This window comes from Bombina bombina, chromosome 2 (assembly GCF_027579735.1).
Source record: "Bombina bombina isolate aBomBom1 chromosome 2, aBomBom1.pri, whole genome shotgun sequence".
In the NCBI taxonomy this organism is placed as follows: domain Eukaryota; kingdom Metazoa; phylum Chordata; class Amphibia; order Anura; family Bombinatoridae; genus Bombina; species Bombina bombina.
In genome coordinates this window covers 103,905,993-103,919,037 of record NC_069500.1, presented here as the reverse complement: position 1 = coordinate 103,919,037, position 13,045 = coordinate 103,905,993, and the positions used below count along the sequence as shown (strand labels likewise).

General features: G+C 36.9%; 1 protein-coding gene across 1 annotated transcript in view; it reads right to left on the bottom strand.

The window, feature by feature from the left end:
- Nucleotides 1–13,045, bottom strand: part of SPEF2 (sperm flagellar 2) — a 439,169-nt gene that overhangs the window by 388,199 nt on the left and 37,925 nt on the right. Inside the window, exons 3-4 of the mRNA XM_053699669.1 lie at nt 2,730–2,982; nt 211–381 (exon numbers count right to left, since the gene is read on the bottom strand). Coding sequence (XP_053555644.1) covers nt 211–381; nt 2,730–2,982 — 424 coding nt within the window. The remainder of the gene's footprint in view (nt 1–210; nt 382–2,729; nt 2,983–13,045) is intronic.

Here is a 13,045-nt window from a genome sequence, read left to right as displayed (position 1 = left end):
TAACTTTTTACACAGAACTTACTCTGCTGAGCTGAGGAGATTGTGAGGTAAAATATCTTCCTTTTTTACATAGAGATTCTCAGGTGATTTTTTCCTGTCAGCTTTTTACAGTTATACTGCATCAGTTTCAAGTGATTTAGCATATGAGTATTATGTCCCTTTAAGATAAGATTGTACTAATAAAGAAATAAAATGGAGTTGTTGAATTACTTTTTCTATATCCTGAAGTCTTAGTTCTTCTTGTATTTTTTGAATTTTTCTCAATTCTTCATTGTGTATCTGAGCTTCCTTTTCATCCATCTCTTTACTTTTTATTTCAAATTGTTCTGTTACTTTCTGCAGACTTATATCACTCTGTCGAGGAACAATGGTCTTTAAGCGCTAAAACAAGAAAAAAACACAGTAACGGATATATACATATGGTATTCATATACAAATAGAAACAAATGCATAAAATAACACACTAAGGGGCCGAATTATCAAGCTCTGACCTCTGCTCCATAACTTGTCCGCATGCTCTGAGGCAGCAGACAGAAATCAACCCAATCAAATAAGATTGGTTGATTGACACCCCCTGCTAGCGGCCAATTGGCCTCGAAATCTGCAGGGGGCGGTATTGCACAAAGATAAATGCTGACAGCGTATGCTGTCGGCATTTATCGATGTGCAGCAGACATGATATGCTATATCGCTCGCACTTTGATAAATATGCCCCAATGTATTAGTATTATGTATCATGTTAAATCAACATAACATATGTACACATTATAAACATCTCTAACAGTATTCCATAATTATTACTAAAAAAGGTTTTGAATTGAACATCTTTTTGAAAGAAAACTTTAACACAAGAAAGTGAGTCAAAGGGACATTAAACACTTTGATATTGTAAACTCAAATGTTTAACAGCTATTCTTCTGTTCAGAGAGCTACTTTGCGTTGTGGTCTTATTGTTTGCCCAACCACCAGAAGTCCCCAAAGCAAACATTTCTTTTCTATTTTAATCAATGCACTGCTTCTCAATGCTCTTCAATAGCAGTCACATGACTGAAAGAAAAGGTTGTTATTCTGAAACGGTGTAAATTGAACCATTGTAAACCGAGGGCCACCTGTATTTAGTTTAAAATAGGAATTATATAGGTATTAATAGTAAGTTTTATTTAGATTTATTTTAATTAATTTAAGTTAGGGGGTGTTAGGGTTAGGGGTTAATAAATTTAGTATAGTGGTGGCGACGTTGGGGGCAGCAGATTAGGGGTTAATAAATGTAGGTAGGTGGCGGCGATGTCCGGAGCAGCAGATTAGGGGTTAATAAATGTAGGTAGGTGGTGGCGACATTAGGGGCGGGAGATTAGGGGTTAATAAATATACTGTAGGTGTCGGCGATGCTGGGGGCAGCAGATTAGGGGTTCATAAGTATAATGTAGCTGGCGGCGATGTCCGGAGTGGCAGATTAGGGGTTAATAAGTATAATGTAGGTGTCAGCGATGTCGGGGGCGGCAGATTAGGGGTTAATAAGTGTAAGATTAGGGGTGTTTAGACTCTGGGTTCATGTTAGGAATCAATGGGGATGCGTTACTGAGCTTTACGCTGCTTTTTGGCAGGTGTTGGTGATGTCTATGGGGAAATTGTGCACGAGCACGTACAACTAAGTCACCGCTGACTTAAGCAGCGCTGGTATTGGAGTGCGGTATGAAGCAAAATTTTGCTCTATGAGGGGTTAACACCGCACCCCTCATAACGCAAAACTCATAATCTAGCCGTTTGTGTTTTGCAATGTGGGCGGGCGGCGGTCTAGGGGTTAATACTTTATTATAGTGTTGGCGATGTGGGGAGACGGCAGTTTAGGGGTTAATAGATTTATTCAGGTGTCGGCAATGTTGGGGAGCGGCGGATTAGGGGTTAATAACTTTTATTAGTGTCAGCGATGTAGGGGAGCGGTGGTTTAGGGGTTAATATATTTAAATAGTGTTGGAAGTGTTGGTGGCCGGCAGATTAGGGTTTAATAACTTTATTTAATAGTCGCGATGTGGGCGGCAGATTAGACATTAATAGGTTTAATATAGTGTTTGCGATGCGGGAGGGTGGCGGTTTAGGGGTTAATAGGTAGTTTATGGGTGTTAGTGTACTTTGTAACACTTTAGTTATGAGTTTTGTGAAACATTTTTATTACACAAAATCCATAACTTCTGCTCTCAGATGGCGATATGGATTGTGTTAGTATAGGCTGTAAGCAAGCATTTTAGCCGGACCACACAAACCTGTAATATCTGCGCTATGAAAATCCCACACATTTTTTGAGTGCAGAATGAACGTTGCGTTACAGGCTAAAATGCTTGCGTTACAGCTATACCGACACGACTCGTAATATGCGTTTTCATCGTTAAAAGCCGGACCGCACCGTAACGCAAAACTTGTAATCTAGGTGAATGTGACTAAAATAAAACGTTTCATAGATTTTCATTTTTGTACATTTAAAAATCATGTTATAAACAGTTCTTAAACAGTGGTTGTCCAGTGCATTTCAAAGCACTACATCGAAAATATACTTTTTAAACAAATTGCTATAAACATGTAAATATCATCACTACACACTGCAGAAATCAAACACTGCTTCAAGAAGCTATTAAGGGTCTTTAGTGAAGGAATTACACTTTTGATAAGGATAATGTATCATTATTCTGGATATATGGGTTTTACTAACTCTTACACTTTATAAAAATGCTTACCTCTCTATAAATTTCGGTCCCAATACTCTGTAGCTTTGCAGGGGCAGCTGGCCTCAGTGTTTCCATTGCTACCCCTGTTAATCCGGCCTTCTTTTTCTTTTGTAATGCAATATACATTTGATACAAAAGTCGTGTTGCAGCTCCATGTTGTTCTGAAATAATAGTCTGGGCCACATTCTGGTCAAAAGGAATACCCAAAAGTTGGAGGGTAGGCTCTATCCGAGAAAAGTTATTCAGCTTGGAGCTGGACACTCTATATCATAAAAATACATCATGTTAAAATTATAATTATGACAATATTGTAACTCAAATATAAATAATATCAAGAATGAATCAGCATATAACGCAGATGGGAACCTTTATATGGGATTTTTAAAATCTCAAGAGCAATGCTATAACTAAACTGAATTATTGAGAGTATAACATTCCAATAATAATTAAGCTGTAATGGATTACACAAAAGTACTGGGGTGAACACCAAAGGCCATTATCAAACCACATACTCTAGATAATTATGATTGCTTTATTTTTTAATAAAACAGAGTATATATGCATTAGAGTAGTATTTTTTATTGATTGATCTTGCTCTATGTCATCTACTGTTATGAAAGTACATGGGTTGGAATAATTAAATTATTTCTTGCTAATTAAAGGGAGTCCAGGGGTGTGTAAATTAAAAAAAAAACTACTTGTCCAAGGGACTAAAGTGGGAGCCCAATATACTTGTCTCTTGTGATAATCTACTTGTCCTGATTCACAAATTTAACCAAAACTGTATTTAAATAAGGTTTTTATTGATCTGTATGTAGGTCACAATACACAAAGCGCTGGAATAGAGGATATGCAACAAAGAGAAAACAATGCAACATGAAAAGTAGGAGTTTACTATATCAATGGCCAAATATGTTTAATGTACGTTGTGATAGTATCTGATTATTTATCTGACTGGTGTTTATAGCCAGCGTGGCACGTAATGGAGACCCTGCGCAACCAACCTCATGCAATCGCTACAAATATTTTTTGTTTTTTAACCTTTACCAACTTATTACCCTACCCAATTATGAAACCTAATTTAACTCCCCCTCCCTATTAAATACGTATAGAACCAAGGCGGAAAAGGTAGAAAAAACAGTAAACTGTTTAAAATAAAAACAAATTAAATCTAAAAATGGGATTATGTACTTAGGATAAACAGCACGACTGTTTATTGCACAACGAGGGTGTTTTTACTATTTAAGCAGGTTATGATACCTTGAAGGGAAAAGTTATGGTGTTCGGAACAAAAAAGTGAACCCGACAAAACAGCAAACCGCGTCACTTCCTGTGACGTGGTATCAGCTGTTTAAACATTCTTTATCTGAATGTGCATGCGTGCCGCTTCATACGTTCCTGCCTGCATGCGTCAGGGCTTCAGTGTCAACTTCCTAGACCGTGTTTAACATGCATGCGCGCAATTTTTTTAAGATTTATATACCGCACCCCGCTACACCGGGGCACTTGGAAATCACGCAACTTATTTTTTTTTCTCTGATTGGGATGCGAAGGGTGGACCTCTGGGCTTAGTGAAACAGCCCCTTCTGCTTGGTTTTACAATAGCCATGGCATTCCCTAAGTTACAAACAAGATACCTGGCATTTCTCGTCCATGGTTTTTATCATGTGGCGCTTTATTTGTTTTTTTAAAAATGTGACATGTTTCTTAAGCAATATAATATCACTCAGTTATTTAAGTCAGTATGGCACCACTCATTCATTTAAAGGGACAGTCTACCATAGAATTGTTATTGTTTTAAAAGATAGATAATCCCTTTATTACCCATTCCCCAGTTTTGCATAACTAACACAGTTATAATATATTTTTTACCTCTGTGATTACCTTGTATCTAGGAACCTTCTTCCAGCCCCCTGATCACATGACTGTGACTGTTTATTATCTATTGTCTTAAATTTAGCATTGTATTGTGCTAGATCTTAAAGGGATACTAACCCCACATTTTTTTCTTTCATGATTCAGATAGAGCATGCAATTTTAAGCAACTTTCTAATTTACTCCTATTATCAATTTTTCTTTGTTCTCATGTTATCTTGATTTGAAAAAAGCAGTAATAAAAGGTTAGGAGCCGGCCCATTTTTTTAGTTCAGCACCTTGGTAGAGCTGCTGATTGGTTTGCTACATTTAGCCACAAATCAGCAAGTGCTACCCATGTGCTGAACAAAAAATGGTCTGGCTCTAAAGCTTACAGTACTGCTTTTTCAAATCAAGATAGCATGAGAACAAAGAAAAATTGATAATAGGAGTAAATTAGAAAGGTGCTTAAAATCTCATGCTCTATCTGAATCATGAAAGAAAAAAATTGGGTTTAGTATCCATTTAAATAACCCCCTGTGTCTGAACAGTGTTATCTATATGGCCCATGTGTACTTTCTGTCTCTTTGTGTTGAAAAGAGATTTAAAAAGCATGTGATAAGAGGCAGCCCTCAAAGGCTTAGAAATTAGCATATGAGCCTACCTATGTTTAGTTTAAACTAAGAAAACCAAAAGAAAAAAGCAAATTTGATGATAAAAGTAAATTGGAAAGTTGATTAAAATTAAAAGTCCTATCTGAATAATGAAAGTTTAATTTATACTAGACTGTCCCTGTAAGTCAGTATGGAACCCATAATTCATTTATTAAAGGGACAGTCAACACCAGAATTTTTGTTGTTTAAAAAGATAGATCCCTTTATTACCAATTCCCCTGTTTTGCATAACCAACACAGTTATAATTATACACGTTTTACCTCTGTAATTACCTTGTATCTAAGCCTCAGCAAACTGCAACCTTATTTCAGTTCTTTTGACAGACTTGCATTTTAGCCAATCAGAGCTGTCTCCATGGTAAATTCACGTGCAAGAGCTCAATGTTATTAAACACATGAACTAACGCCCTCTAGTGGTGAAAAACTGTCAAAATGCATTTAGCTTAGAGGATGCCTTCAATGTCTAATAAATTAGCATATGAACCTCCTAGGTTTAGCTTTCAACTAAGAATACCAAGAGAACAAAGCAAAATTGGTGATAAAAGTAAATTGGAAAGTTGTTTAAAATTACATGCTCTATTTGAAACATGAAAGTTTTTTTTTTGGACTTAACTGTCCCTTTAAGTCAGTGTGACACCCCTCATTCATTTCTTAAGTCAGTATGAAACCCCTAATTCATTTAATTCAGTATGGCATCCCCTCATTGATTTAACAAACAATATAACACCCCTAATTAATTTCTTAATTATGACACTGCATTCATTTTTAAGGTAGTATGACAAACTTCATTATTTTTTTAAAAAAAATAATATTGACAACCCTCAATTTGTGCAATAAATATGACACTCCTCATTCATACTGACTTATTTATTGCTTAAAGGAACAGTCTAGTCAAAATTAAACTTTCATGATTCAAATAGGGCATGCAATTTTAAACAACTTTCCAATTTACTTCTATTATCTAATTTGCTCAATTCTTTAGATATCCTTTGTTGAAGAAATAGCAATGCATATGTGTGAGCCAATCACACAAGGCCTCTAGGTGCAGCAACCAATCAGCCGCTACTGAGCATATCTAGATATGCTTTTCAGCAAATGATATCAAGAGAATGAAGCAAATTAGATAATACAAGTAAATTAGAAAGTTGTTTAAAATTACATGCTAACATCATCATACATAACATGGCAAACATCATCATACATAACATGGCTAACATGGCAAACATCATCATACATAACATTGCAAACATCATACATTGCAAACATCATCATACATAACATTGCAAACATCATACATTGCAAACATCATCATACATGACATGGCAAACATCATCATACATAACATTGCAAACATCATACATTGCAAACATCATCATACATGACATGGCAAACATCATCATACATAACATTGCAAACATCATACATGACATGGCAAACATCATCATACATAACATTGCAAACATCATACATTGCAAACATCATACATGCCCTTCTGCTCCGCGAGAGGTTTCTGTCCTCCCTGAGCTCGCCTTAGGACACCTGCGTTACGGTTTGACAGGTGTATCGCCCCAGTCAAACTCCCAACCTGCCACTGTCCTCGGAGCTAACATCATCATACATGACATGGCTAACATCATCATACATAACATGCCTAACATCATCATACATAACATGGCTAACATCATCATACATGACATGGCTAACATCATCATACATAACATGGCTAACATCATCATACATAACATGGCTAACATCATCATACATAACATGCCTAACATCATCATACATAACATGGCAAACATCATCATACATGACATGGCTAACATCATCATACATAACATGGCAAACATCATCATACATGACATGGCTAACATCATCATACATAACATGGCTAACATCATCATATATAACATGGCTAACATCATCATACATGACATGGCTAACATCATCATACATGACATGGCTAACATCATCATACATAACATGGCTAACATCATCATACATAACATGGCTAACATCATCATACATGACATGGCTAACATCATCATACATAACATGCCTAACATCATCATACATAACATGCCTAACATCATCATACATAACATGGCTAACATCATCATACATAACATGGCTAACATCATCATACATAACATGGCTAACATCATCATACATAACATGGCTAACATCATCATACATGACATGGCTAACATCATCATACATAACATGGCTAACATCATCATACATAACATGGCTAACATCATCATACATAACATGGCTAACATCATCATACATGACATGGCTAACATCATCATACATAACATGCCTAACATCATCATACATAACATGCCTAACATCATCATACATAACATGGCTAACATCATCATACATAACATGCCTAACATCATCATACATGACATGCCTAACATCATCATACATAACATGGCAAACATCATCATACATAACATGGCTAACATCATCATACATGACATGCCTAACATCATACATAACATGCCTAACATCATCATACATAACATGGCTAACATCATCATACATAACATGGCAAACATCATCATACATAACATGGCTAACATCATCATACATAACATGCCTAACATCATCATACATAACATGCCTAACATCATCATACATAACATGGCTAACATCATCATACATAACATGCCTAACATCATCATACATAACATGGCTAACATCATCATACATAACATGGCTAACATCATCATACATAACATGCCTAACATCATCATACATGACATGCCTAACATCATCATACATAACATGCCTAACATCATCATACATGACATGCCTAACATCATCATACATAACATGGCAAACATCATCATACATGACATGGCTAACATCATCATACATAACATGGCTAACATCATCATACATAACATGGCAAACATCATCATACATAACATGGCTAACATCATCATACATAACATGCCTAACATCATCATACATAACATGGCTAACATCATCATACTTAGGCCTAGATTTGGAGTTCGGCGGTAGCCGTCAAAACCAGCGTTAGAGGCTCCTAACGCTGGTTTTGGCCGCCCGCTGGTATTTGGAGTCAGTGATTAAAGGGTCTAACGCTCACTTTTCAGCCGCGACTTTTCCATACCGCAGATCCCCCTACGCCATTTGCGTATCCTATCTTTTCAATGGGATCTTTCTAACGCCGGTATTTAGAGTCGTTTCTGAAGTGAGCGTTAGAGCTCTAACGACAAAATTCCAGCCGCCTGAAAATAGCAGGAGTTAAGAGCTTTCTGGCTAACGCCGGTTCATAAAGCTCTTAACTACTGTACCCTAAAGTACACTAACACCCATAAACTACCTATGTACCCCTAAACCGAGCTCCCCCCACATCGCCGCCACTCGATTAAAATTTTTAACCCCTAATCTGCCGACCGCCACCTACGTTATACTTATGTACCCCTAATCTGCTGCCCCTAACCCCGCCGAACCCTGTATTACATTTATTAACCCCTAACCTGCCCCCCACAACGTCGCCGCCAGCTACTTAAAATAATTAACCCCTAATCTTCCGACCGCAAAGCGCCGCCACCTACGTTATCCCTATGTACCCCTAATCTGCTACCCCTAACACCGCCGACCCCTATATTATATTTATTAACCCCTAATCTGCCCCCCTCAACGTCGCCGACACCTGCCTACACTTATTAACCCCTAATCTGCCGAGCGGACCTGAGCGCTACTATAATAAATTTATTAACCCCTAACCCGCCTCACTAACCCTATCATAAATAGTATTAACCCCTAATCTGCCCTCCCTAACATCGCCGACACCTACCTTCAATTATTAACCCCTAATCTGACGACCGGAGCTCACCGCTATTCTAATAAATTGATTAACCCCTAAAGCTAAGTCTAACCCTAACACTAACACCCCCCTAACTTAAATATAATTTACATCTAACGAAATTAATTAACTCTTATTAAATAAATGATTCCTATTTAAAGCTAAATACTTACCTGTAAAATAAATCCTAATATAGCTACAATATAAATTATAATTATATTATAGCTATTTTAGGATTAATATTTATTTTACAGGCAACTTGGTATTTATTTTAACTAGGTACAATAGCTATTAAATAGTTAAGAACTATTTAATAGCTACCTAGTTAAAATAATAACAAATTTACCTGTAAAATAAATCCTAACCTAAGATATAATTAAACCTAACACTACCCTATCAATAAAATAATTAAATAAACTACCTACAATTACCTACAATTAACCTAACACTACACTATCAATAAATTAATTAAACACAATTGCTACAAATAAATACAATTAAATAAACTAACTAAAGTACAAAAAATAAAAAAGAACTAAGTTACAAAAAATAAAAAAATATTTACAAACATAAGAAAAATATTACAACAATTTTAAACTAATTACACCTACTCTAAGCCCCCTAATAAAATAACAAAGCCCCCCAAAATAAAAAATTCCCTACCCTATTCTAAATTAAAAAAGTTACAAGCTCTTTTACCTTACCAGCCCTGAACAGGGCCCTTTGCGGGGCATGCCCCAAGAATTTCAGCTCTTTTGCCTGTAAAAGAATAAATACAATACCCCCCCCCCAACATTACAACCCACCACCCACATACCCCTAATCTAACCCAAACCCCCCTGATCGGAACAGCCAATAGAATGCGAGCTCAATCTGATTGGCTGATTGGATCAGCCAATCGGATTGAACTTGATTCTGATTGGCTGATTCCATCAGCCAATCAGAAAATTCCTACCTTAATTCCGATTGGCTGATAGAATCCTATCAGCCAATCGGAATTCGAGGGACGCCATCTTGGACGACGTCCCTTAAAGGAACCGTCATTAGTCGGGAGACAACGGAAGAAGAGGATGGATCCGCGTCGCCTGCTTCAAGATGGACCCGCTCCGCACCGGATGGAAGAAGATCGAAGATGCCGCTTGGAGAAGATGTTTGCCGGTCCGGATGTCCTCTTCTTGCCGGATAGGAGGAAGACTTTGGAGCCTCTTCTGGACCTCTTCAGCACCGGATGATGGATCGCCAACCCCCGCTTGGGTTGGATGAAGATGTTGGAGCCAGGACGGATCGGTGAACCTGGTATGGTGAAGACAAGGTAGGAAGATCTTCAGGGGCTTAGTGTTAGGTTTATTTAAGGGGGGTTTGGGTTAGATTAGGGGTATGTGGGTGGTGGGTTGTAATGTTGGGGGGGGGTATTGTATTTATTCTTTTACAGGCAAAAGAGATGAAATTCTTGGGGCATGCCCCGCAAAGGGCCCTGTTCAGGGCTGGTAAGGTAAAAGAGCTTGTAACTTTTTTAATTTAGAATAGGGTAGGGAATTTTTTATTTTGGGGGGCTTTGTTATTTTATTAGGGGGCTTAGAGTAGGTGTAATTAGTTTAAAATTGTTGTAATATTTTTCTTATGTTTGTAAATATTTTTTTATTTTTTGTAACTTAGTTCTTTTTTATTTTTTGTACTTTAGCTAGTTTATTTAATTGTATTTATTTGTAGCAATTGTGTTTAATTAATTTATTGATAGTGTAGTGTTAGGTTAATTGTAGGTAATTGTAGGTAGTTTATTTAATTATTTTATTGATAGGGTAGTGTTAGGTTTAATTATATCTTAGGTTAGGATTTATTTTACAGGTAAATTTGTTATTATTTTAACTAGGTAGCTATTAAATAGTTCTTAACTATTTAATAGCTATTGTACCTAGTTAAAATAAATACCAAGTTGCCTGTAAAATAAATATTAATCCTAAAATAGCTATAATATAATTATAATTTATATTGTAGCTATATTAGGATTTATTTTACAGGTAAGTATTTAGCTTTAAATAGGAATCATTTATTTAATAAGAGTTAATTAATTTCGTTAGATGTAAATTATATTTAAGTTAGGGGGGTGTTAGTGTTAGGGTTAGACTTAGCTTTAGGGGTTAATCAATTTATTAGAATAGCGGTGAGCTCCGGTCGTCAGATTAGGGGTTAATAATTGAAGGTAGGTGTCGGCGATGTTAGGGAGGGCAGATTAGGGGTTAATACTATTTATGATAGGGTTAGTGAGGCGGATTAGGGGTTAATAACTTTATTATAGTAGCGCTCAGGTCCGCTCGGCAGATTAGGGGTTAATAAGTGTAGGCAGGTGTCGGCGACGTTGAGGGGGGCAGATTAGGGGTTAATAAATATAATATAGGGGTCGGCGATGTTAGGGCAGCAGATTAGGGGTACATAGGGATAACGTAGGTTGCGGCGGTTTACGGAGCGGCAGATTAGGGGTTAAAAAAAAATATGCAGGTGTCAGCGATAGCGGGGGCGGCAGATTAGGGGTTAATAAGTGTAAGGCTAGGGGTGTTTAGACTCGGGGTACATGTTAGAGTGTTAGGTGCAGACGTAGGAAGTGTTTCCCCATAGGAAACAATGGGGCTGCGTTAGGAGCTGAACGCTGCTTTTTTGCAGGTGTTAGGTTTTTTTTCAGCTCAAACAGTCCCATTGTTTCCTATGGGGGAATCGTGCACGAGCACGTTTTTGAGGCTGGCCGCGTCCGTAAGCAACTCTGGTATCGAGAGTTGCATTTGCGGTAAAAATGCTCTACGCTCCTTTTTTGGAGCCTAACGCAGCATTTGTTTGAACTCTCGATACCAGAGTTAATTTTATGGTGCGGCCAGAAAAAAGCCAGCGGAGCGTTAACAGCCCTTTTACCGCCAAACTCCAAATCTAGGCCATAACATGCCTAACATCATCATACATAACATGCCTAACATCATCATACATAACATGCCTAACATCATCATACATAACATGGCTAACATCATCATACATAACATGGCTAACATCATCATACATGACCTGGCTAACATCATCATACATGACCTGGCTAACATCATCATACATAACATGGCTAACATCATCATACATAACATGGCTAACATCATCATACATAACATGGCTAACATCATCATACATGACATGCCTAACATCATCATACATAACATGGCTAACATCATCATACATGACATGGCAAACATCATCATACATAACATGCCTAACATCATCATACATAACATGCCTAACATCATCATACATAACATGGCTAACATCATCATACATGACATGCCTAACATCATTATACATAACATGGCTAACATCATCATACATGACATGCCTAACATCATCATACATGACATGGCTAACATCATCATACATAACATGCCTAACATCATCATACATAACATGCCTAACATCATCATACATAACATGGCTAACATCATCATACATGACATGCCTAACATCATTATACATAACATGCCTAACATCATCATACATAACATGGCTAACATCATCATACATGACATGCCTAACATCATTATACATGACATGGCTAACATCATCATACATAACATGGCTAACATCATCATACATGACATGGCTAACATCATCATACATAACATGGCTAACATCATCATACATAACATGGCTAACATCATCATACATAACATGGCTAACATCATCAAACATAACATGGCAAACATCATCATACATAACATGCCTAACATCATCATACATAACATGCCTAACATCATCATACATAACATGGCTAACATCATCATACATAACATGGCTAACATCATCATACATAACATGGCTAACATCATCAAACATAACATGGCAAACATCATCATACATAACATGCCTAACATCATCAAACATAACATGGCAAACATCATCATACATAACATGCCTAACATCAT